The sequence below is a fragment of the Melopsittacus undulatus genome, chromosome 1 (assembly GCF_012275295.1).
Source record: "Melopsittacus undulatus isolate bMelUnd1 chromosome 1, bMelUnd1.mat.Z, whole genome shotgun sequence".
NCBI classification, from domain to species: Eukaryota; Metazoa; Chordata; class Aves; order Psittaciformes; family Psittaculidae; genus Melopsittacus; species Melopsittacus undulatus.
In genome coordinates, this window is record NC_047527.1 from 30,033,094 (window position 1) to 30,060,105 (window position 27,012).

Below are 27,012 nucleotides of genomic sequence, written 5' to 3' on the forward strand. Positions count from 1 at the left end.
CATGGGTCCCAGATGAAATATTTTTTAGCATCTTGTACTATTTATTACACATGTAATGTGGTAGCATCAGATAAGTATCATAGATCATGGCACCTACAGATAAAGCCACTTGATGCTGTTTATTAATTGCTCCATCAATAAATTTTCAAGTGGTGAATTAAGCTCACTTTACAATTAGCATTTGTATGGCTGTTTGGCATCATCCAGAATTTGTCATAGCTTGATGGTTACAATGTGCCTCTTAAATTTGCTTCAAACTGATCCCACTTGCTTTCATTCTGCTGCACAGCTGTGTTTGTTGCCTCTTACCCCAAGAAGCAGAAGCAACAAGTACTGCATGTGGCTATTTAACCTCAGTATTTAGTACACTACAGAGTCCTGTAGTGCAAGTTGCATTTGAAGAAACTGCATTTTAAGAGCCTTTTGTCTTGGACAGCTGAATGTGAAGTCACAATACCTGTGATCTAGTCACTGTTTTAACAAAGCTTATTGATGGCAAAGCAGTCTAAGTTATTAGGCAATGACTGGTCTCTAGCACCATAGAACTACTACTGACCTCGTGGTGGATTGGAATGAAAGTCGCAGGGGATGGAATTAGACATGAGGTGCTTCAGATGAACAGACCCAAGCAAATTCAACCAAGTGGAAGTAGACAACATCAGAAGCCTGTTACAGGACATGTAAGATTATGAAATAACTTGCATAATGCAATACTTGTATTTTTTAACAAAAATGTAAGTATTTACAAAATAAGATCCAAGTTTTTTAAACATCAAGCAAATCATTCTGCAAAGAGACCACATTGGTTTTGTTTTCATTTTTGTTTCTTTTTTAAAGTTTTTTATTGAGTTCTTGATTTTTTATTTTTTTTTAAACCATGTCATACATTTCCCATACTGATATCGCATGATCCATAATAATATAGGCAGGGGGAGTTCACTAATGGTGGGGATGGGTCACATCCACCATTGCTGTTTTCAGCCAGACAGTTCCACCTGGAGCTCCTTGTTTCTACGGACCTCTGCAGCATGCCTCTCCTGAAAAACATCAAGAAGGGAAAAATCAAACCTTTTTCTCATTCTACCTGCCCAGGAAAGCTCCTTATAACAACCCGTTTAGGCTGTGCATTTAATGATTGTGCAAAACTTGTTTTACAGCACAGTCATCTTTAGAGGTTGCAACTCAGGAAAGGTGCCATACACCAGACCAGCCTGAGGCCTACATTCTACTTATTCTCTGGAGCTCAGTCTTATGTCTGATATGGTCTTATACTCCTCAGCACTCCGCAGAGTTTAATTTTAAAGGCCCACACAGAGAGGTGTTGCTTGCAGCATAAAATGTGCCTCATGCTCATATTTGCCCTTTGAATTCCTAGATGGTAAACTTAATCTAGGGAAGGATGAGTGGGCTTGAATTAATTTTGTGCATATTGTATGATGAAGTAGTGTTTAGTTACCATGTTATCTATCAGTAGCATTTAGGAACCATATGTAACAGCCCAAGAATTCAGTTCTATCAAGACAGGTCAATCTGAACATCTCAAACATCCCCTTACACTGAATATTGAAGCTATCTGTCCTCTCTGTTGTTTACCTGGCTGTGATGGAGAAGGGACACGGTAACCGAAAGTCAATATTGGCCTTTCAGTCCACCTTCAGCCATGTTGTCTTCCCTTTTACAAAAGCAGCCATTATTAATTTAGACTTATTTGGGCTACTGTATATTCATATACTTCTGTGGAAATGGGCCTGTGGTCAGGAATAACAGATGTCAAGATAATTTAATAATTATCTACTTGGGGTGTTTATAAAACCATCATTTTTTGTCAGCTTCTGAGTTTTAGGGGTTTTGGTTTATGCCTCTCTCCTTTCAACTGTCAAACTATCAGACTTTTACCTCTGATGTTTGAGCACTAAAAAAGCCCCCAGACAACAAAATGACAAGCATAAATTGACTACAGAAGAAAATGTCCATCCCTAGCTGGCTTGTTTAAGGCACCCCCTATGTATTTCCATGCATTATTGGGTCTTTTTATGATAAACATTTTTCAGAAGGCAACGATTATCTTTTTATTGTCTGAGTTGGACTCTGGATCAAAGGCCAGCTTATTGCATAAAGGGAACCTGTAAATCACAGTTCTTAAAAGATCCATAACTCTGAAGGCTAGATTTTATAAGGGACTTTTTCCTCAGAGCTCTTATTAACTGCAGCATACAGAAGTTACCTTTGCTTGCAAAAACTTCTAGACACCAATACCTTTGGGCACCCACAGTTTTGTGTAACTTTTGAAGACTAGGATCCAGACGCCTCACTTTTTCTTTTCCTGCATATTCAGGGTCCACTTTTGTGTTAGCAAAACTGTATAGTCATGCGATTTTTAATTACTGGTCTGTACAAATGTTCCCAAATGAGTTACTGTCATCTTTTTTCCAGAAGTTTTCTTTGGATTTCATGCACATACACTATCTTATTGCTGTAGAAATGGGGTTTAACAGCCTGTTAACATTAACCTAGGACAGAGAAATGCTTCAGCTGTCCTTCTCATTTCCTTCTGGACCTCAACGATGGCTAATTGTCTTTTTCCCTTGTTTTCATAAGCTCTGGGATATGTGCCTGCAAATTAATCGAATGCAAAAATGTCAAGTAATCTGGGTAAAGCTCTTAAAGTTCAAGAATTATCCCATTTGCGTAGTTACTTGTATCATCATCCTTTGGTTTCTCTTGTTTCTTTCCTACTCTCTGGGAATTTTGACTCCATCACAGAAGTAGAGGTGCTTATAGAGAAGATCTCATTGAAAACCACAGAGTTATTTCTTTGTTAGTCAATTCACTAACATATTAGAAAGCTCATCACTGAAAGACACAAGTGATCACTCACACAGAGATGATTATTTTTTTCTTAACAATTCCAAATCTTTATACACATATTTCCCTCTTTTGTATGGAACAGTTGTTTTGAGACTGGCACGCTTGGTCCTGCATTATGGGGTTTGTGTTTTACCTGTTTCCTTTGGCTGTACCAAAGATCTCCAAGAGAAAATTTGCCATCTTTTAGTTGTAACACTTATGGAAGAACAGACTCCTTTTGTACAGGGATGTATAGGAAAGATTTTTTCCCTATATTTTTAAATCTTTCTCCTCTGAGAAACCAAGAGCTACAGACAGAGGATAACTGTTTGATCAATGACAGACTTAAAACCTGAAATCTAAACAAAAGTGACCTTTCATTTGTTCACAGTACTCCTTAAAAGCTAGAAAATCAACCTTTCTCTGGAGAGAGTCCAATAGAGAGCCATGGAGATGAAGGAACTGGAGGTAAGGCTAAGAGAGCTGAGACTATTCCTCCTGGAGAAGACAAAGCTCAGGGGGATCTCTTCATTGTATATAAATACCTCAATGGAGGATACACAGAGCCAGGCTCTTCTCAGTGGTTCCCAGTGACATGACCAGTGGCAATGGACACACACTGAAACACAGGAGGTTCCCTCTGAACATCAGGAAACATTTTTTGACTGTGAGGGTGACTGAGCACAGATTGTCCAGGGAGGTTGTGCAGTCTCTTTCCTTGGAGATATTCAAAAGCCATCTGGACATGCTCCTGGGCAGTTGGGTCTTGGTGTCCCTGCTTGAGCAGGGGGGTTGGATCAGATGACCTCCAGAGATCCCTTCTCACCTCAAAAGTGAGTGTTGGTTTAGACAGACATAAGGGGCTCTGACTTAAAAATTGCTCCAGTCTAGCATGTAGCAACTGAGATAAGATCTACCCACAACATCTCTTCAAAATGTTGACTAGATTTCCCTCTCAGTCTAAGGTGAAGAGTGATGGTGTGGTTACCTTCTCTTGGAGACGTTCAATAAGAGCAGCTAAGTTAGCTTCACGGTTTTCTTTGATCTGTTCCATTTTCAGTATCAGCTTCTCCTCTGCCATTTTGCTGAAGTTATTGTTCTCCTCCAAAGCTTTCTGAAGCACTTCTCGCTCATGTTCTCTCTTCTCTGCCAGATGTTTCAGCACCTGGGCCTCCTGGGACTGGAACAGAGGAACACACAGCTGAAATCAAATACTCGCCCCGAGCAAAGTAACCACCATGGGCAACAGTTTACTGAGTTTGGAAACTGCATAAAGTTTGTTGCTCTGTTGTTACATGCACTGTTTGGAATGATCACTTCTGTGTATAAAGCAGATTACCTCCACTAATTGGATATGTGCCTGAGACAGCAGCAGAGAGGTGTCCGAAGCACTTCTGTTAACAAGAAATGCTGCCATGTGTTACTGCTCTGGGTTGTATGGATTACTGCTGTGGTTGCCCAGTCTCTGAGAGCTGCAGCCTTTCAGCCATGAGCATTGTATTTGTAGAGAGAGAAAATGGAGGGCCAAAGGAATGTGTAGTGTTAAAAGGAGATATAGGAAAGGTCTCATTTTTCTTTTTTTTCATTTTTGAAAAAAGAAATTTTTCTCCTAAGGTGGACTGCCCTTTAATATGCTTAAATAGTTAAAAAATGGGCTTCTAAGCTACTGTTGTGAAAGACAGACAGAATCAATTAAGACAATGCTTTTTCCCCCATGATATTTATGTTTGGCTTCATCTCACTGATTAGGAAGGGGAAAAAAAGTGGTTTATTCTACAGAAAATAACAAAAAGAACATTAGTTTTAGTTGAAAGTTCAAATTTTGCAAGGAAGATGAAAACTGCAGGTAGGATGCAGCCTGTGTGTAATACTGTGTTATTTTTCTTTGTAAACTCATTGCTCAGAAGCATAAGCTTTGTTATTTATTTTAAATCAAGCTACTAACATGAAACCATTAAACCTAGGAGAGAAGCCAAAGAACTTGCAGCTTTGGGCCCATCCTCCAAGCAAGTCTAGTTGAAAAGACAACATGTTTGAGAGGGGTTATTTGGAAATGATAAACAACATTGTATGCTTTTGGATAAAATAAATTAGAGGAGCATGAGAAGCAAACAGAAAACAGGGAATGAAATATGGCTCTGGGAAGCTAAGTGCGCATTTCAGTGCAGATTACAATATGCCGTTGATATTGTTATCTGTAAAAATGAATTAATTTAAGGCCTAAATTAAGGGTTTTAAACAATAATTACAATTAGTGGTAATGAATCCTATTAAATTCCGTTGTATGGCTTGAAACAGAATGAAAAAGGCTGCAGTTCTTTTACATGATTAAGATCCAGTTAAGAGGAGAAAACAAATAGTTTAACAAAGGTAAGATACACATCAAGCCAAATGCATTGATGAGGCAAATTAAATAGTGTCTAGGAAAGGTTTCAAAAGCAAGGCAAAACATCTTGCAGTAAGACACTGGAGTAAAACATTTATAGCTTTGAAAGGCTGTACTGGCTTACTTGAGATCAGAAGAAAGAGCTACTTTCATCCATCTTGGTCACTTAAATATTTGCTTTCACCTCTGGCCTGGTCACAGTTATGTTCTCATTTCTCAAACTGTGATTCTGGGAGCACTTGCTGATGGGAATGATCTACTGAAATGGTACCTCACAAAGGCTGTTTCTGGCTCTTACCTCCATTATAGCATATGCTGAACAGAGAGTAATTGAGTGAGCATTTTTCAGATCTTTGAATCAGAGAAAATAACTGTTGTGCAGGCCAAAAGATGTTGCCAATGGGAACATAATGTCCCCAGAGAGCTGCAGTCAAAAGCAGAGGGAGTTTCACTGGTAGAGAATGGAAGACACATGAGCCAAATGGAAAAATTGCTGGGCAAAGAAGCAACTAAACTAACTAAAAACCATAAAAGCCCCATAAGTTTAAGAAAAACATAAATAATTTTAATAATCTTATAATAAAAATAGGTGATTTTGAAGTAAAATATTTTATTTCAGATACTTGGCATTTAACATTTCTTTAACTGCAGGCTAGTTCAAAATGTAAGAAAGTTATTTTGAAAGATTTGGTACAATGTTAAAACTGAAATATCTGAACATCTTCATCTTGACATGGACCAACTTTAGTGGCTCAGTTTGACCACTGCTTGTGAAGTTATTCTGCATTTTCTGCTTAATGTACTATTCAATCACAACCTTTCATCTACTTTTGGAAAAATTATTGTCATTAAATTTTGGTTGCCAATATGAATTTTGTGAACCTTTTGCTTAAGTGATTTAAAAGTGATTTTGATAATCTAAGAATCTTTTTCCCTTTCTAATGGCACTCTACTACAAAAGGTACTATGATATTAATTGTAATGTCCTTTTCTATGAAATGTTTAAGAAGTGACTTGTTAATTTGAAAAGCAAACATTTCATACTGTTTCAATATGTATATATAACATATAAAATCAAACCTTGTCAGATTTGGAAAACAAACATTTCAGATTATATATATAGGGCCTATGAAGATGCTGTAATAAACAGTAAGATTTGGTCTGTGTTTGCAAGCAGTATTTTTGAAAAGAGCATTGGCTTTTAACAGGAGGTATCAAAATGCCTTGGAGACCTTGCCTCACTTGTCTCTTTTTTAGGATTTGTTTTCTTCTATTCAAATCCTTTGCCTTCTGAAACTACTTCTTATAATCATAAATCCAGGAGAACAGTGAAAAATTAGAGTTGCATATCAAAGAACATATAGTTCTGGAGGCTACTCTGGCAGACAACAGATTCAAAAGTAATCTGTCCACTAATCCACAATAATGAAGAAAATCCTTATTCTCTAGTTTGGTATTTACTGGATGCAAATTACATTGGCAGCAGTAAAAGTCAGAATGAAAGCTAAACCAGGCCTCAAGAACTGTACACCCTTAATGCAATTTTCCTTTAAGATACACCTTAAACAGCATTCTTTTTCCTCACTCAGAATGTTCAAGGTAATCAGGACTCATTCAAAATAAAGGAACACCCCTCACCACCAGAAAACATCCACAGGGAGAGCGTCATTTTGACTGACATTCCTCTTCTAGTGTCGTTGTACAACAGCTGTGAGTCTGCCTGTTTCCCTGATGTTCAGACCATTTTTGAAATCCCCTTATGACACTTTTGGAAGGTGGTTGATTTTTTTCTTTTTTTTTTGTATTGGATTGTCACACGATTTTCTGCTTCCAACACATTTGGCAAAAGAACTTGGCCACCCTGTCTGATCAAAGTCTACTATACGTCCAGAAATGGGTAAATGAATGACCCAGATACCTAGTGGGACTGGGATTAATAGACTCCCTTTGTTGTTTGTGCTGGCTTTTAACTGCTGTGTTTGGATTACACAGTATTGATGCAGGATTCCAACATACATAGGAAGTTTATTTTCAACAGTGTATTGTCTGAAGTGCTGAAAAGGATATTTTCAAATCCTTGATAGTCTGTGTTCTAACACAGCTGTAAATAGCTTATGGTAATTGCTTCTAGTACAGTTACTGTGAGAAAATGAGTAAAAAAGGCTGGAAATGGGATGAAAATAAAGAAGATTAGTAAGGAGAGAAAAGTATGAAATTGAGGAGAAAGAAAAAAAAACCCAATAAAACAATACTCAAGGGGGAATATCCAGAAGGATTCTTAAATATAACAAGGCATAATCAATGCAGCTACAGCTGCAGCATCTAATGGTAGATGTAGAGGAATATAAGGGTTGCAAAGCTTTCCTGGTAAAGAAACCTTTGCTCGCTGAAAAGTACTGCTGTGCTAAAAACGTAGCTAATGCAGGCCAACTCCTATGATATTCATATCGTATTTCTAAAGGATCTTGTGCACACCCACCTTTCAGAGATGAGTGATTCAAACGGAAATCCACATCTCATGCATATCTGGCCAGAGATAGATGCAGACAAGTGAACACTTACAGCACGAGCAACATTATTTATGGAAACTGGCTTTGGAGATACACATATTTTTAAATTATTACTCACAGGAAGAAAATCCTACTAATCTGAGTAGCGCGTGCTTTATTTTCTCACATTTATCTATTTTTATTTGACATGTACATCAAAACATTGAAGTAATTTATGCAGAGATAAAATTAAAAGATTACTTTTAAGCAACAAAGAGGCTCAGACAACTGCTTTTAAGCTGGGAATTTAGTCTTGAATGCATTCACCTTAGTTACTAGCACCCTTAGTTACTAAGATGCATGAGGCACCCTACCAGTCACGAGAGCTCCACTTTTATAACACATTCATTCACTGACTGGGTTTTTAAAAATTAATTTGTTCAGCACAATAGTGTATTGTGTATTTGAGAGATACTACTGATGGAGCAGAATGCAAAGATGGGATTAAAGGCTCCTACTGAAATGTAAATGCCAAGGTAAACCCTAGGTATTAATCAGAAAGAAATGGTAACTTGAAGAAGTGATGTTTGCAGGGAAGGAATTGAGGTTGAGGTATTTTCCTTTTAGAAAAAAGGAAATGTACTTAAGTGAGACCTCACTCATGGAAATGGCTTCTTCAAATCTCTCCGTCTGGGAATAGTATTCTATTTGTAATACATTAGCACCCATTCTGGTTGTCATGAGGACTCACTATCCCAGGCAGTGTACAAATACACACAGAAAGGCAATTCTCCCAAAGCAATGGCATTCTGAAAAGACATGAAGAAGAGAGGGATGCTCCTGCTCCATGGGATCAGAGCAGAGAAGTGAAATGGCCATATGGCAATAAAGTCAGAGATACCTGAGCTGTAGCTACAGGGTGAAGTCCTACTTCTACCAAGCTAGATGGTGCTTGAATTTAAATGAGGGTCTTTGTTGTTTTGTTGTTTTTTTTTTTATCAGCCAGTCTGCCAAGGGACCTTTGGATCAGGGCTGCCGAGAATGTGGAGTAAAAAAACATTAAAAGCCCATCCACAATGTGATTCAAGAGAACTCTTTTTCTCTTCATCAGCTGGCACAAAATTGCTGCTCTCAGGCTTGTGACCCATGGGGGTGAACAAGGCATGTTGGAGGGATGCAAGAGGTACCACCTGAGCCCTCTGTCTGATGCTGTCTTATCTGCTCAAGACATTTCATGATCTGCTGCAGCTTGAGGCCTAGCATTTTAAAGTTAATGAAGATCAATCTCCTGATCTTATCTTTGTCTTATGACAGTTCATTAGCAGCAAAGCCTGTGGCAGATTGTGGGGAGCAGTTTTATCAGCACTGAGATGTATGTTGTGTCTTCTCATGACTGTGTGCTCCGAGGAAGTCCCTGGTGCTTGACACCAAATCTTCTCCTAGCTGGTAGCAAATATCTTCCTGAGGGCACATATTCCATAGGCTTATGCCCTTTGGATGAGGAATTGCAAGGTGGCTTTCCAGGTTTGACTATCTTTTGTAAACATCAGGGGTGAAGCACAATCTATGGAAATGCTACAGTGTAAACCAAAATGTGTCCAAACCACCCATTTCCAGGGCTGATTCCACACATTACTGGCACTTTTACATGGAAAAGTACTTCATGCTGTATTCCCTCTCCTCACAAGCACAGCAAAGGGACATCATTAATAGAAAGGGAGACCAATAGATGGGCAATATGGGAGGCAAATGTCTCAGGCAATGCCTGTTGGCCCTCCCAGCTCACTTGCTTACAAATTTGATGGCAAACCAAGGAAGGGAGCAGGAATGAGTTGGAAGAAAGAAAGTTCCGCTTTTGCCAGGGAAGCTGCTGGTCGTTTTTCTGCCTAAATCTCACCTACAGAAGTAGTTCTATAGGTCCTATGCAATGTCTGTGAGGACATGTGAGGATTTGCCATCCAGCTCCACCATGCTCCCCGACTGGGCAAAGTCTTTTCCTCCACAACAGCCTGTTGTACTATGCGGTTAAGCATGGGTGTTTTTTTCAGTGCCAAAGGAGGGATGGATCAAGAGTACTAAGAAGTGCCTCTGGGCAGGTTTTGGTGCTGGCTCAAAGGGGCGGTGAGTTGAGTTTTGAAGCCTGTCCAGCCCCAGTGCTGGCAAGAGATGCCCAGGCTGACAGCCTGCTGCAGGGGACTCAGCCAGCTGGGTTGCATGAGGGCTTATCATGCAGCTTTCATGGTAATGGTATTAAAAACTCATGTAGTTCTAAGTCTGTGTTCAACAGCATGAAAGTTGAAAAATATGATTGTTCTCCTGCTTTCTTTGTAGTGCTAAGCACTAGGGATGAGCCTGATTCAATTTTATTCCAATATAAAGCCATTAAAAGGATTTAATTACATACCATTTCACTCTCATAATCCAAAGTCTAGTACAAATGCATGCCCCATTAGTGTTTCATTTTTCTACTAGTAAGTTGAACATGGGCAATAAAGATATATAATTTGGCATATGGTCTTGAACTCTGTAGATCAAGGGTAATAAGTCCAACAACATTCAAGTCCAATGGGTTAAAATCGATGAATGGTAAAGACTCTGTAAGAAATAAACTTCTGCTGCATACAATGTCACTGTGCTCTAATTTCTTAAGTGGGAAGGATGGAAAGATCTTTCTGATTGCCTGCCAAGGTGGGAAAATATAGCACACATAAGCCAAAAAAATAATAGATAATAATGACATGCTGTAAAGAGGATTCTATAAATGGAAAGGACAAATCTGTAACAAGCCCAAATGGGTCTCACTGTATGGTGCAAAGGAAAAAATGCCTCAGGTGAAACTCTCAGTTTGCTCTGAGAGTATGAAGTCATGACTGTCAAGTGAGGTAGAAAAAAAGGAGCAGAAAGTGAAAGAGCCCTGTAACAGCTTGTGGGGAATAAACAAGATGATAAACAGGACACAGCACAAGCAGAAGACTGCTGAAGTGCATGCCTTGCAGTAGATGTTATCATGACTCCGAAAACTTATTAATGAACACTGCCTAATTAACAGAGCAGAACCTAAATCCTAAACAGTGTGAAACCAATTAGTATTTTTTTCCAAAAAGGCAATTCTCAGCCATTAGTTATACTTGATTTTAATTAAAGCTGTGTTGGAAGGACATGCTCTAGAATGGTCATGCCTGACAGCTGTTACACAGAGATTGAAAAGTATGATAACAACCGCCATGCTGGATGTCAGAAAAAGTCTGCCTGCTTTGTCTAGCAGCAGAAAGTGGAAGATGCTCAGGGAAACTGTAAATGAAGTTGGTCCTTTCCTGCAGATACACAGAGATAGGCAGATAGATAGACAAGCAGATGCATAGATAGATAGATAGATAGCTTTACCAGTCACTAATTTACATATTTTCTGAGCCAGGGATTGCATTCAGAAAATCAGTTCCTGAAAGGTGGTTCTCTATCAATTTTGCTATTATCTTTTTGAAATAAATAATACTTTAATAATCTCTCAATAATCTGTGATAACAAATTTTGCTTGATTAACAATGCATGAAAAGGTGATTCGCTCTCTTTGTTCTGAAATTGCTGTCTGATGATTTAATTGAGTGTTTCTTCCCCTTTAGATTGTGTAAACTAGAATATAATTGTTCCTATTAATCTTCTCATTACCATTCATGACTTTGCAGACTTCTGTCTTATCTTTCATCTGTTATCTCTTTCTGAGCTGAGAAGTGGACTATTTAATTTATCTTCTTATGGAAGATTTTCTATTCCTCTGATTGCTTTTTTATCCTTCTATGCTCTATACTCTTTTTCAGGCCAAAAATGAAGGCAGTAGTTGAGGTGTGAGAGCACCAGGGATTTTAACAGTGATGTCATGAAGTTTCTTGCTCTGTTCTTTGTTCTTTTCCTAGCAATTTCTGCTGCAATGCTGATGTGGAAGATCTTGTCTATTAAAATAACTCAGTTATGTGTTAATTCAAAATGAATATAGTACCAAGGGAAAAAAATGGCAGGTGTCTGTATTGGTATCACTGATTACCAGTTTATTGCATAATGAGTTTTTCTTTAGGAAGAAATGAACAGTAATGAAATCAATGAAATGAAATCTCAGGGACATCAAATTTATATTTCCCACTAAGTATATGCATAATATTAGGCTTCTTAATTGCTGCCATTTCATTCTGTTTCCATATATCTACTTGAGTATTTGTACTTGGTACAGAGGCGCTTCACAGATTGAGTCACTGGGTCTTACCATCTCTTCGGCGTGTAAAAGCTCATACTTTCGGGCAGGTGCTAACGCAAATGCATATTCCTTTCACACATGGTCATGTGCTTTTACTGAAATGAATATTCTGGCAGAAGTATTACTTTGAAAGAAGCAATAGGGCTAATGTGTGTGTATTAGGAGCCAAGTGTCCTTGTGCTAGCAACACAGCAGAAATGGCAGATGTGGCAATGATTCAGTGCTCATCTGAATGAATTATTCAAATAAGTGAGGACCAGAATAGTCAGGTTTCACTGCAAATCAAAACTGAGGCACAGGTTTTAAGGACCTATCAGTAATCTGGATCTACTGACTTTAATGGTCTCACATCTCACCATACACCAGTGCAATCACTCCATCCCGTTCCTTGGAAACAACCCTGCTCCGATCTGACAGGAGTGAAAGGAGAATGGAGCTGGTTTGTTGGACCTGCTCCATGTGCTGCCTGTGGCATATCTGCTGCCCCTGAACTTCTTTCCACATTTTTGCTGATATCTGGAGAAGATTCTGTGCAGGTCAGTTTTAGTCACAAATCGCTTGTTTCTTTTAGATAAATGAAAAGCTTAGATACACCGAAGCTTGTTTCATTTTTAGATACTCTCTACCAGGGACTCCATGAGCAGCTGGAAGGGGTTGTGAACTCCAATTTAACTGCTGCAAAAACATTTGCTACAAAATTCGATTGATCACCTGGTAGAAAGACACAGAAAGTCCTTCTTTGGCTCCTGAGGTTTTCTGGCTTCTGTGGCTCTCCTTTTGTGCCACAGCAAAGATTAACCAGGACAAGGTATTACTGTATCTTCAGTAGCCATGGCAGCCAGCCATGATTTTCCTGAAATGGTGCAATACAGCATAAACATTGGGTCCATTACAGAACACTGCCAGTTTTCAGAGTGGGAATTCAGGTTGGCTGTATCTCATTGGCTTTGCCTGTCATTCTCCAAATCATTCGATCTGGAATTTTATCTTCTGAAAAACAACCCAAAAGGAATCTGAGCTAGTTTTGGCTAAGAGCAAATAAAAACATCTTCAAACTACCAGTCATGACAGAAAGCCAAATATACATTTAACGTGGGTTTCCTGCTGCATGTACCTTGCATTTGTGCTAACCTTTGTGAAGGAGGTCTAACAAATTTCCCAAACCCTGTGTGACAAACTTACTGATTTTTACCATTATTTGTAAGGTCATAAAGAAGGGAGACTTAGTCTGTAGATAACCCTACAAGGTAACCTTACAGCACTATTGAGAGTGTCTACTAGAAATGCCTCTCTTACTAGTTGTGCTATGCTGGCATCTTCATTCAAGCATGTGGTGAGTGATCCAGAACTCTCCTTATTCAGGGCTGACTTGCCTTCATACTGCACAAACAGGGTATTTTACCTGCCTCAGATAGGTCTTGTGAGTAATTACCATGGGCACTACATGGAGTCAAGATCTGTCAGCACAAACAGGAGCTGTTTGAATTGCACATCCATCTCTTAAACTTAGACACCAGAAGAATTGCACTGGGTTTCAGCACCCACTACAGATGCTCTGAATGAACCACTTATTTACATTCACACAGCAAGCATGTGTATTCGAACCCATGTGGGCCTGGTGTCTGAAGCTATCTGTATATTGTGATGTATATTCTCCAAGCATCAAACCCAATGTTGTTTGCAAGCTGCTGAAAGAAATAAACTCATTTGTCTCTCTAATCACGTTAATTTTTGTCCATGGATGCCACTGTGAGTCAGTAATGGTAATGGAAAACATACAAACAGACAGGAAACTTGGCTCTTATTCCATACACTAAAATTACTAGCATTTTGTTTTTAAGGAAAGATACCTTTCTCCTCTCCTCTGCAGCCTCCAGCTTTTTCTGGATCTCCTCAAGAGAGAGTTCTTTCTTCTTTGGAGAAGCTAAAGTTCGTGGTGCTTCTGAGACCGGAGATGGTGGCTTTAGGATCAGTTCAAAGGCCTGGCCCGAGGCACGTTTGTTGATTTGTTTCACTTCCATGTCTGCACAATGACATGAGAAATGGTAAGCTCTTCAATTCTCAGCAGTAGTGAGGAGGGAAGCAGCAGAGACATTAGTGTAGGACCAGAAGTACAGAAAAAAGATTAACATCTTTGCCTTGGGCATTTTAAATCCAATGGCAGATTATGGGCTGAAAACTCATCTTGGGAGAAGTATATTCCATTTTATCTGTAATAGCTTAATTATACCTTAATCTCATAAAGATAAAAATTTACAGCAGTTTTGGAAGCTTATTGGGGTTCTGTGTCATTTCACCCCCCCTGTGAGCAGTGCTCAAGCTGATTAATTTTTTAAGTGTGCTTTCATCTTTTCTTGGTTTCCTTAGGAATTATGCTAGCTGTGAAGAGCTGTAATTCTCAAGTGAGCAGTAGAAAAAGAACAGCTTAGTACAACAGGGCTAGCTTTACTAATTTAGTGAGTTGCTATGAGGAACAATAGCCAGCATCATGGGCAATATGCAATCAGTAAATAGTAATAGACAAAATTAGCAAATAAGTGGTTGGATCAGCAAATTATTCACTGACTAATACTATGGACTGGGATGATGACCTGAGTCATTGCCCAGCACCAGCACATTATCTGACCTGCAGGATGATTCCTAGAGAAAGACACTCACCATCGTATTTATAGATGTTCATGTTGCGAGGTTCCGGGTAAAAACAGGAGCAGATCAGAGAAAGCATGGACAGCTCCTTCATCTTTTCCTTGTAAGCTGAAATGAGAGATCTTGTTAAGCATGCTTCACTTCCCCAGCTCCTCCTGGGGTGACTGGCTGGAGACCAGCAAATCTGCTCTGTCCTCCGCCTGGCACATTTCTCTAGAATATTTACTTTCAACTATTTCTCCCGAACATTGAGCCTTTATCAAATCACACATGAGATGCCCAGTACTGCAGAGACTGATTCTGATCTCTTACATGACCTCAGCCTTGGGTGTAATGCAGAGAGCCCTCTCTGGTTTATAGAAAATTAATCTGGCTACAAGGAAGTGTGTTTAGCATTGGAAAAGTGCCATGACTCCACTCTCTCCTGGCAGGTGGAGAGACATGATACTCTTACCAAAACTCTGACGTACCCAAATGCAATTGAGAAGAGCTCTGAAACACTGTTCATGTGTTGCCATAGGCAGATGCTAAAGACATTATCTGTTACAAATGAAAATGTCATCCAGATAATTAAAAATAAAACCAGAAATGAGGATACATTTATCAAATCCTTTGCATAATATCCTTATTATGCTTAAGTACTTGAAACAAAATCCTTCCTTCCTTCCTTACTGGCCAAAATATGTTGCTTCCCAGTCTAGCATTTATCATCTGATGCAATAAATACCCTTGAAATTTACCTTTACAGTGTTACTTTTATTGACTTTGCAAGGCCTATAGGCCCCAGTCGTGGACTGAGGAGCAGCTCATCTAGAAGTGTTGATACCAATGCCTAACCACCATACAGTGTTCTGCATTCACCTTTTCTAATTTCTATCATCCCAGTTTGTACATAGGAAAATTGTCTTGTACCTGGCAAGTCAATGACAGATTCCAGACTAGAGACATCTTTCCTGGATCCTGGGGCAATACCCTGGCCACTGCCCACACTGCATAAAGTATATGTGTTAAAGGAGGGGATTGTTTCAAAATTCCTCTTGGCACACACAGATTCCTGCTACTATCAAAATCATATCTACAGAGACAGAGACACATTTGCTGCCAGGCAGCATGTGAAACATAGCTTAAAATACAACTGCAGCTGAAAGTATTGTATGTAGCAGATTAAATTAATCCTTGATGTTCCTAAAGGAAAATCAGACAGCCCTTTGATGTTCAAACTGTGGATGCATAAGGAAATGTTATTCAGCTTTTCTCATAGATGCTTTTGTGCTTTCTGAATATTTTTCCTGCTCAGAAAGGCCCCTCAAGTTAATGAGGGCTTGAGAGACTTTGTGAGCTGCTCAGTATGGTAGTATTTGAATGATCTATCAGTTTATGAATGGATTTCTAGCTGCCAGTGGATGGTTGATTAATCTTACTAATTTGCACAGGGGCCTTTAATCATGGACACTAAATAACCCACCTAAAGGACATATAATTTTTTGGAAACCATTGGTGAAAACCAGTATCTCAGGCGAAGAGCATACTGAAAATTTTGCTTTCTGTAACTGAGGTTGTCAAGGAAGCTTGGACTTGACAAGTTTTTTGGTTGGAAACGTAAGTACCAACTTGCAAGGAATAACTCAAAAACCCTCCAAAGAGGGTCCAACTGATCATGTCCAATCACGTCCAGCTGATGTGTGTTAATAGTCAAACCTAATTATATGTCCATTTAGGCCTCCATCCAACAAAGCATTTACCCGCATGCATAATTCTAAGCACACATGTGTGGCTGTCCAGTCTGCCCTTTGAGGAGGGCTTGCCCAGCCAGCTGCCTACCCTATCAGTAGTGCACATCCTTTCCAGGATGGAGAAGTGGAGTGGGAGCAATGAGAGTCAGCATGCTGCCTGGGAGGCTGCTAAACCTATAAAACATGCATGCAGGGTTGAGCATTAAAGACATGGCCACTGATGACGTGAGTTGAAAGCTAACCATTCCTGCACAAGGTCTGCTCAATAGTTGCTACAGGGAATACCTATAAAGGCCATTGTAGAAAGATCCATACAAAGCAGCATCCAAGGAACCCTACCTTTTGCAGCTATTATTTTTATCTTTGTTTGACATTGAAGGTATCTTATTTTCTAACAGCATTTAAAACAATTAGGAAAAGGTCCCAGATTGCCATCTGCAAAATGTGGCTGGAGAAAGGTAAGAACGTGCTCAGTTCTCTTTCCTTTCAGTACAATGCCTGCACTGAAAGCACACTGGTGAGATCATTGTCCTGTTTCATTCTGGCCACTGACAGAATTAGGATGACTTTCCATGCCTTATAAGCATTGCATTTTCTTTTTTCATGGTATTGATTTACTCTCCATTTGCCCTAGCAAATCCTTCAACCGTAGCTGGAACTTGGCTTGAATACTCACAGAACATTCTGGAGGTTGCTGCAACCCTGGGAACCAAGATACCTGCTGTGTTGACAAATACCATTTTTCCTGTTGGAGACCTTAGAGCTGAGAGCCTCAAAGGAGCTGAGGAACTACACACCTCGTCAGGGGTCCAGCATCAGCATGGTGACGACCTCTCCCCTTTGACCAGGCAAAGAATAGCTTATTTAGCAGCACTGAGTAGCAGGAGCCCTGCTTTGCTCAGCTGTCCTTTCCTTAAACTACCATACATTAAAAATCCCAGAAGCACTAAAGTTAGCCCAGCTAGCGATTTGATAAGAGTGGCTGGCCCATGTCACACAGGTTGAACAGTGAGATAACTGTGCTTTCTGAAATCCTCAGGAGTTAAGAGTTTTAGCCATAGAAGACCGTGCTCCCAAAAATAAATGTTCTTCTATTAGTAAAGCAGCCCACTTAGGCCAGAACATAAACTGCACCGCTGATGCATAAATGCAGTCTGCACAGGACTTCTTGTGTTAACTGAAGTAGGCACAAAAAATTATCTATCTTATAGCACAGCTTTGGAAAACCCTTGAAGACAAGCAGTGATTGCAACAATGTTTATTTTCCAAATGTGTTTCGACTGGCTTGCTAATTACATAGCTCCTTGTGCAGTCATGTAGGGGACATATCATTCCGTTAACTGCGCAAGTTAAATGAAGTAAAGTAAATTATGGTAATCGTAATACTACAAAAGCTTTGATAGGGAAATTGCTATGAAAGAACAATGTTGATAAAAGATGGCAACAGAATCCTCTTAGTTATATGTGGCAAGATTTAAATGTTTATATGCATTAAAAGCTTCATCATTGGGTAAGAGCAGAACACTGATTTTTGTTAAAGCCAGAATGGATTTCAGTATTCTTGCAGGTTTGTTGTAAATATCCTAGTCTTACAGGTCTTCTGAAACTCTGAAGCTGTGTGACTATTTCAGAACCTCTTCTATTTTTTTAACTCATTTAACTTTTTTTAACTCATATTCAGAGTTGCAGAGGAAGCCTTAGAAATATTATCTAATCCCCTCAAAAGTTTAGACAGCTTCAGAGAAGTCAGATAGCTTTGAAACTCAAGAATGCATTATTTTTTTCTGAATGAGTCCCAAATGCATCTTAATATCAGTGTTTTAAGCTATTTTCTCAAACTATTTTTAACAACCCTGTTTAGAAACTGTGAAACCACACCTTGTGTTCAGTGAACATTTCCATGCTCTTTCTTTGTGGGCTTTCTACTTGCTGGTCTATGTAAGATCTTCTACATGCTTTCAAGGGTGCCAGTGTTATGTCTGTATGAGCAAGCAGGGAAGGACAGCAGGACTGGCTCTCCAGTGGGAAACAATATTAGGGAGTCCATGCCCACAGACTTTTGGTATTCTTTCCTTTAGGCTGGTTCAGTCTCATTAATGCCTGCAGCACTAGTGCTAATGTATTAATACACACCTTCCAGTTTCATTACCTACCAAGTAAACCAGTTTGTGTCCTCGGAGATTGCTCTACAGTGTCAGCCATAGCACAGTCAGCTGGGGTGTTTGATGATTCTCTTTGAAAGTGCTCTCCTGATATCAAATAATATGCTTATTCAGATACATTCCATATTCCTCTACAAATGACAGAAAATGACTCCATTGCCAGTCCTGAAGCTCATTTGCACATTGAGTGAAGCTAACAAAGAAGAGTACCATGTCTGCCATTAGAAGTCATCAACCAATTTTTTGTTGTTGGCAGACATAGGAAGATTAGGGAACACACTGGTAAAACCATGCTGTCTGTTTTCATCTATTAACTGGTAGCTATAAGGAATATTTTACAGTTTACACTGTAAAATGAAAATCTGTCCTGACTGACAGGCCATTGGCAATTTGGGTCATATTTTGTTCCTTGGCAAAGCACTGCTGGGACAGATTGTGGTGTCACAGCAGGGACCATTATTCATAAGCAAGACTATTTTTAATGCATGAAAGCAAGAGACATAAGTGTAAATGTTACTTATAATTAATATCTGATGAAAGCAAATATATTGATTCCTTTTGCCTTCCTGAATCCAGTCCACATATAATGAAGTGTTACTGATTTTTGATGGTTCAAGTCCTACCAGCCAACTGGTTCTTGAAGTTGGGCACACCTGGAAGGAAACAGAAACTGGCATGTTGCCCATGGTCAAAATGTGCAACTGATAACATGGCTCAGCCCCATGTTCTCATGCCAGGTATCTGTGAGATTTTTGAGGCTAAACTAAAATCACAGAATCATAGAATGGTTTCAGTTGGAAGGGACCTTAAAGATCACCTAGTTCCAAACCCCCTGCCACAGGCAGGGACATGTTCCACTAGACCAGGTTGCTTGAAGCCCTATCCAGCCTGGCTTTGAATACTGCCAGGAATGGGGCATCCTGCTTTGCTTTCTGCTTTGAAAGAAACTGCAGGGAGTAAGAATTAAGATTAGATGAAGCATCTCTACTGCAAGGTAGAGGAGATCTACCACACCCATCCTGTACATCAATTTCTCATGAAAACTGACAAAGCAGTTTGCCATAAAATTTGGCTTTGTTAATGCTCCTTTGAGATGATAAGAGTTTTTGGTCTGTCAAGACAATGCTTTAAGTCATGAAAACCAACATAATTTTGTGAACACCAACAGGCACAATCTTCTGGCCAGTATTTTGGGGTTTTTTAATAAACCATTTCAGAAGTGTACTGCACACTTTTATGTCAAATGAAATGGTGTTATATGATCATAACTGTAATTGGTTCCCCATAACTGGTGAAGTATTTGAAGAAAGTTGCATACTAAGAGTTGGCAAAGTGGTGAACTAGTACTGGGACTTGTATATGGGACTAGGAGAACTAAATCTCAAGATGGGGCATGAATGATAGGGAACCTACATATCATTTAATTTTTAGCACTTGTCTGAGATGTATGAGCTTGTGGTCTAACATTTAAGACAGCTAGTTTGCAGCAGTCATGAAAGCTTTCATTTTAGTCAATGGAAAGATGGAATCATCAGGTAGTGACTGGTCCAGTTACAAGAGATATATGAATTAGGTTGTTTTAAGGCCAGTGAATCTCTGTGTTGTCAGAAAACCTAAGGATGTTGAGAGGCTTACAGAGTTGTCAATAATGGAGGGAATGAAAGCAAAAGCCCCTGCAGTGAACACATCCATGTTCATTCATGAGTGATATCTCATTTTAGTCGTTCACAGAGGTGGGGCTTATTTTGTTACTGTCTCTCTGAAAGCAAAACACTTCTCAACAGAATATTTGGTGTGAGTCTACCTCACTACCTTGAGTATGTGCTTTTCCAGTTTCCCCAATGAAAATAAGGTTGCTTTAAATTGTACTCACAGAGCATGGGCTCTGTAATGACTTAGAGTCCTCAGCTGTTTCTCTAGTAAAGGTGGCATGGGACCCTCACTTGGGTGGGACCAGTCATTGGTGGCTAAGGCTTTAAAATTGCACTCTTCATATACTATGATGCAGTTTAATATAGAGATGAGTACAGAGGTTTGGTTGTGTCCTCTGTCCCTGAAATGTTGGGTATTTCAGTATCTAGGCCATATAGTAAATTGGTACTATTTAAAGAAACAGAAAACAAGGAATAGAAACGGTGTATTACTGAGTTTCCTTTGCCAGCAATGACTCTAGCATTTCCTACCTTATCTCCAGAAAATGTATTATTTATATTATTTCTATTTGCATAATTTTCACTGCTGAAGCAATGAGAAAACCCTTTTACTGAACCCTGACTGTTATAGTCACCTGTGACATGAGTTAATGGGACTATTTTGTTATGCTAATGCAACTGAATTGTCAAAATATGATTTTAATGGAAGATTTTTTTTTAATAATAAAAAAATAATTTATCTTGTCATGGTTACCCAAAACAAACAGTGATGCAGATGCATTGCTATAGTCACTATTACAGAAACATGGGACAGATTGTATTGTCTGTTCGTAGAAGGAAAAACTCATAAATTTTTTTCCAGTGTGGAATGAATATAGACATGTGCCTGTCCAGAGCTTGTCAGTGAACTCAGAGACACGACAGACTCATCACACAGCATGCTGGTAGACATGGGAAGAACAGTCAGGAAAGCTATGGGTAGGCTTCTCCTTCTCCAGCTCTGCAGAGACTGGCCTGCAGCAGTGGCAGAGCCAGATGCTGCACTCTGTCATCTGAGCCATCCCTTTGGGGAGCCAGTGCATCACATCAGCATGAGGAATCCCCTGGCAGTTCAGTTCCAACAGTCCTTCAGGACAGAGGGGAAGGGAATGTAGCCCAGTGCTAATACAGAGGTCTGTGACCCTCCTGAAATCCATTTAAACTTCAGGGAACTTCAGCCAGGGTGAAAACAAAAAGTGCAGTGATATTTTTTTCCCAAGGGGAGAAGACCTCCTTCTTTAAGGTCTGCTTTGCCTTTGCAATTTGTTTAAGGCATCTCCTGCTATACTTTGTTCCTCACCTTCACACCTTATCTTCTTTCTCCCAATTTTCTTCCCATAGAATTTTTTATGTAAGAAAATATGTGAACTACAAAAGCAGACTTTGAAGAGAATGAAGAGGATGAACAGTGAGGAATGAACTCAATGGCTAAGACACCTTTATTACCTGGTGGTTAACTGAAAACAACTGTTCAGTTTTTTGCAGTGAGAAGTTTAATTCCTGCTCTTCAGGTGCTTTGGCGGAATGCTGATATTTAAGATGCTGGATTTACACCTACCTTCATAAGAGGCTACCTCAGCCACAGATAGCTCCTATTATCACCTAACTGTGAAAGTTGTGCAAACATCCATAGTTTGCAAATCTTTATGGCAGCCCCACCCAATAACCCTTCTACTATCTGTTGTCTCCGGTATTCTAAAGAAGCACTAAAGACTATAGAAATTCAGCTATGGGATGATGTGAACCAAAGAGATTTTCCTGAATGTGAACTGGATGGAAAAAGGGAGTAGGCTGTAGGGTTAGTCTTTATTGACTCACCTTATCTGCTTGAGAACTGGTGATGGTTTTGTGTACATATCTGCACATGAGAAAAATAGTCTCTTTTGGCACTGTACAACATGAGGGAATGTTCTTTGAATATGAGCTATTCACAACTGAAGGCTTAGAAAACAATAAGCAAATTCAATTGCAAGGTGCATTTTCTTCCTTTAGGCATAGAAAATGCTGAGGGCAATCAGATAAGTAGACTTATGTTTACATTTTATGGGATAAATGCAATTATAATTTACAGTAGGGTTGGGCTTGATCTTTACATTTCAATAATGAAATGTATTCCTTGCTTGCTGAGTCATTCCACTGAATGCAGAACCTACTGCAATTATTTTCACACCATAATTATCAGGAGAATCAATTTTACAGACAATATGCTGCTGTGAGGGCTGTGGAAGGTACCCCTCAAACTAATTATTTCATGTAGACTGGGAAGCTCACCTTACACTGTTTGAATAGCAGACATATAGAATAATTCATTATTTAGTTTATACATATGTTTATACATAAAAATGTATACATAGATGGCTTTTTTACATATGTTTATTGGTGGATTTAGAGCAATCCACATGTATTTAAAGTTCTTAACCTAAAGTCAAGTATGTGTATCTGCATCTTTATTCTACTACAATCACTCTTTCTGGCTGCCATGACTACCACCTAAATGTTGAAATACAAAAGACAATGAAAGGAGACAGTCTGAAAAATCTGGTATTCTTCTGGGTTTTGAATGGAATTTTAACTTTGTGGGACATTTTAAAATAAGGATGTCTCCTCAGTTTGAATAAAGGCATTAGTTTGTTTTCTGTACACACTTGCAAATGAAGTATGCAAGTAGATTACTTAAAAATGAAGGGTTCCTATCCTTGCAATAATACAGATAATGGCATACACACTATAACTGTGTTAATTAACAATAGTATTTAAAATCTGAATGCTCTTAGTAAATGACAAAATAAGCTCTTAGTAAATGACTTTAAAGTTTCTGTATAAAACTGTATTAGAGTTTGTCTATTTACGTAATTTGTATTTGTGGAGGATTTTGCTTTAAGCCCAAGGAAGTGTGATAATTGCAACTGTGCCATGGATACCCAATAGTCTCATTTATACTCTGGTACTTTATGTCATATGGTTTAATTCCCCTTTTTTCATAACAAAGACTACAGAAGTTTAAATGCTTTTATACAAATTTAAGAGTCGACTTAGTTTGGTATATGTGGGAGCAAGGGGCTGTATTTATTTGATTACAAGATATTCCAAAGGACTGATTTTCTGGGTCTAATTTAAGGATGTCTCCCTAGGTGGAAGCCTGTCAAGTGTGTGTTTATTCCTGGAGAAATCTTTTCATTCAAAAATAATGTCTTTAGGTTTTGAAGGACTTTGAAAGCACTGCACAGAGTAAGCAAAAATGAAATCAACTGCCTTATGAAGCAGAATCTGTAAAACCCATCTTTTCAGTTGGCATTACCTCCTAATCTGTGGGCACAGAATGACTAGGGAAAGGATTTTTTAGCAGGTCCCCAAATCTAGAAACTGGGGCTACTTCTAATTATTTCATTATTTGGTGCTCACTGTGAAAATCTGTTTCACAGCAGTTAAAGACATAAGATAATTTTCTATTAGTCTTCCACAGAGCCCTCAAGAGAACACAAAAGCCCAAGTGAAATTTCAGATGATGTTTCAGTCTATGTCTACATAAACCCATAATTGTCCATGCTGAAAGGTGAAATCTGAGCGCCAAAATAGAAAAGGATACTGGGGCAGTGACTTTTCAGTGCCTTTTTTCCTTTCCTTTTTTTTTTTTTAAATAAATTTACAGAAATATATTCAGCGTATGTAGGCTGGCTCTGAAAATCCCACAAGGAAGTTTTTTCTGTTTCTTCCACTTTTCTTTTAAACGGGTCAGACTGGGAAAATGGAGAGATGAAGGAGGCAGAGATATGTACGACTCAGCAGAAGGGGAGGTTAGGTTCAGCAGTAGTTGAAGGTATATGGTGCTGTGGAGCTGCACCTTGGGTACTGCATCCAGTTCTGGGTCCCCAATTTAAGAGGGACATGGAAAAACAGGTGAAGGTCCAGTGGAGGACTACCTCTGAAGTGTGGTAGAAGGGACAAGGTTATTTAGTTGGGCAAAGATGTGGCCAAGGAACAATATACTAGCTGCTTACAACTATTTGAAGGAAAGATGAATGAAATAACATGCACAAGCTGTTCCACATAACATATACCTGTGCTTCTGTGGCTCCAGATTTTTCTATATGTTCTTTAACTAAACTATGCTATTACTACTAATTACCTGTTTTATATGTCTGCTACTTCTACTTTAGAAGTATTTCTATATTTTTATTATTGTACCCAGACATATCTTTATGCATATATTCAAACACTTTGATTGCTTGCATTAAGCCACTCAATTTTGCTAAAATTGCTAAAATACATCATAGTTAGGAATAGATTGCAAACATTACAGAATACTTTAATCAGAAGATATGAAAATTAATGAAAAACAAAAAGAAAAACAAAGAATGACAGCCTCTTTGAAGCCATGTGGATTGGGAAAAGGAATTAGTATATTATTCAGAATTCATTAAATTGGCTGGGATAAAACATTTGCTGGTGTAATATTTTGTTACAATAGATGCTACAATAAAACTAGAACAAGAACCACTGGTCAGAGGAAGCGACTTGTGTTTTAAGTAACTCTGCTCAGACTTGCATCATAGAAATACATAGATTCTTTTTAAGATGTAAAATTAATCTTAAATGTCTGTGCTATAACAATTTATATGGACTTTCAGTAATGTGACTGCTGTAAAGGAAACCTTTCACAATCCACCTGTTTTTTCTTTCTCTTCTTCCTTCTTTTTCAATTTGGTGACATTTTTCCTGTGCTGAAACATTATTGGAGATTTTTAGAATTCATTTGCTCTGTCAGTCTACTTATCTCTCGGCAGCTATTTATCTGTTAGACAGAGCCTCTCTGTCTCTATTTTTCTGCGGTACTGGCCTCCACTTAAGCAGAAGAGGATCTTGATGAATTCAGAAACACCACTCTGCTACCAAAAGGAACCACACAAGGAGTCAATCCCTGCAGAGATGTTCCATTTGTTTCTGTGGGGCTCTGGTGTGAAGGTGCTTGGCTCATTTAGAATAAAATAGCTAGATTTTTAGGGCACTGTGCACCAGCATGTTCCAGCATCAGCAGCCTGTCACTCAAGACAAATCAGAACTTATTCTATGTATCAGCCTATCCTATCTAACAGACTTATCAAACTTCCAGGACTGGGTTGGTCTTAATATTTTTCAGGATGTTGTACTTTTTCAGTAAGTAGCAGGACCTGGAGATAGCCAAGCATCAACTTGTAGCAGTCTGTTCTTTCTCTTTTTTGTATAATCAAATTCTTTTTTATGTATTAAAAAGTCTCCTTTCCTGTATAATCAAATCCTCCTTTATTAGTGTAGCTGGCTTTTGTATGACTTTTCAAAATAATAAAGATGTTTCCTTCCTAAGATGATGCTTTGGGAGGTTTAAAGGAGGAAAAAAATGGGTTCATCACACTTAAATCAACATGGGCCTACTACCATAGATTTCCACTGTTTTAGGATCTAATTGTAGCAAGGCTGGTGTTCCTGGACTTTGCACATCTGAGCAGCTTAAATGTGTGACCCATACACCACAGTGAGACATTGCTATTTCCCACCTAATGCCACCCTTTTTCTTCCACCGCACTAGAAAATATGGGAGTCCTTCTTCCACGGAACATGACTTTGTTAAATTACAATTTGGCCTACAGTTTTCTTGGCTGGAGAGCTGCCTCTTGCTGAATTTTGGAGAAGCACTTATCAAAAATGATTTCACTATTTCTAGGAAGATGACTAGGGAAAAATAGATGCATGCAGTAAACCAAACAAGCACTTATTTTATTTGTTTGGAAGGCTCTAGCCCTTTGTGCCAGGAAATCATTCCTCATTTGAAAAATCTGCCCAGGCCTGGCTGTGGAAGAAGTCACTGAAATGTCTGATTTCAAGCTTCAACTGTGGCTGGCAGAAACACAACCAAGCTTTACAGCCAATTGATTTGCAGTGCTCCTCCTTGTCACTGTGGACTAAAGGAGAGCTGGAAATCAGAAAAAGAAAAGAACTATCCTGTGGTCTTAATTCCCTCCCTTCTGGCTCAACAGAAGTGTGGAGGATTAGCAATTAGCAGAAGGAATGAGCTTTGTGAAGGGACGGCAGTTCGATCTGCCTGGTGAAAGAAATTGCAAAGAGGATGAATTAAAAATAAGAGAATAAGAAAAAAGGTAAAGTCAGTCAGGAAATGGGATGATTGAAACTGGACCAAGAATGAGGGTTATACTATGACTGAATAGATGATGGGATTAGGTTATGAAAATGAGGGAAAAATACCAAGGAAATGGACTGGGGCTGGAAATCAGTAGGTGGTGGAGATGAAGCAGATGGAAAACTCTGACGAGGACAGCAGATTGCTCACAAGAATGTCTTCCTGACTGCTAACTCAGACTTTCCTCTAATATGTAAATGACACTAAAAGACTACAAAAATATTAGAATAGCAATTCAGGGGCAGACTGAGGTCCCTAATACTCTGTTTCCAGTCTTTGCTTTAATCTAGGAAATTATACCCATCTAATTACATAGAAAAATACTAAATGTAATTTTGTAACCTTTGTAATGTAGATTACCCCTGTTTGCTTCTCTAAATGCCTTGAATTTTCTGCCAGGGCTCAGTATTTATTCTTACTGTGACAATCTTTTCCCCTTGACAGGACTGTTCACATCTGTGCAGAAATCAGCGTGCCATCAGGCCTGAGACCTCTAGAACAGCACTGGCAAGCTATGCAGGCTGATAATTATAATTTTGCAGAGCATTTTAAAGTATCCCTGTCATGTTTTCAGGCCTCCCACCACTAGAAGGTGAAATTCTTTACACCATTAATCTAACGCATTATGATTCTCTAAGTA

General features: G+C 38.9%; 1 protein-coding gene across 1 annotated transcript in view; it reads right to left on the reverse strand.

The window, feature by feature from the left end:
- Positions 1 to 795: 795 nt before the first annotated feature.
- Positions 796 to 27,012, reverse strand: part of STMN2 (stathmin 2) — a 35,176-nt gene continuing 8,959 nt past the window's right edge. The window contains exons 2-5 of the mRNA XM_005150821.3: positions 14,627 to 14,722; positions 13,819 to 13,991; positions 3,836 to 4,027; positions 796 to 1,037 (exon numbers count right to left, since the gene is read on the reverse strand). Coding sequence (XP_005150878.1) covers positions 978 to 1,037; positions 3,836 to 4,027; positions 13,819 to 13,991; positions 14,627 to 14,722 — 521 coding nt within the window. The 3' untranslated portion in view covers positions 796 to 977. The remainder of the gene's footprint in view (positions 1,038 to 3,835; positions 4,028 to 13,818; positions 13,992 to 14,626; positions 14,723 to 27,012) is intronic.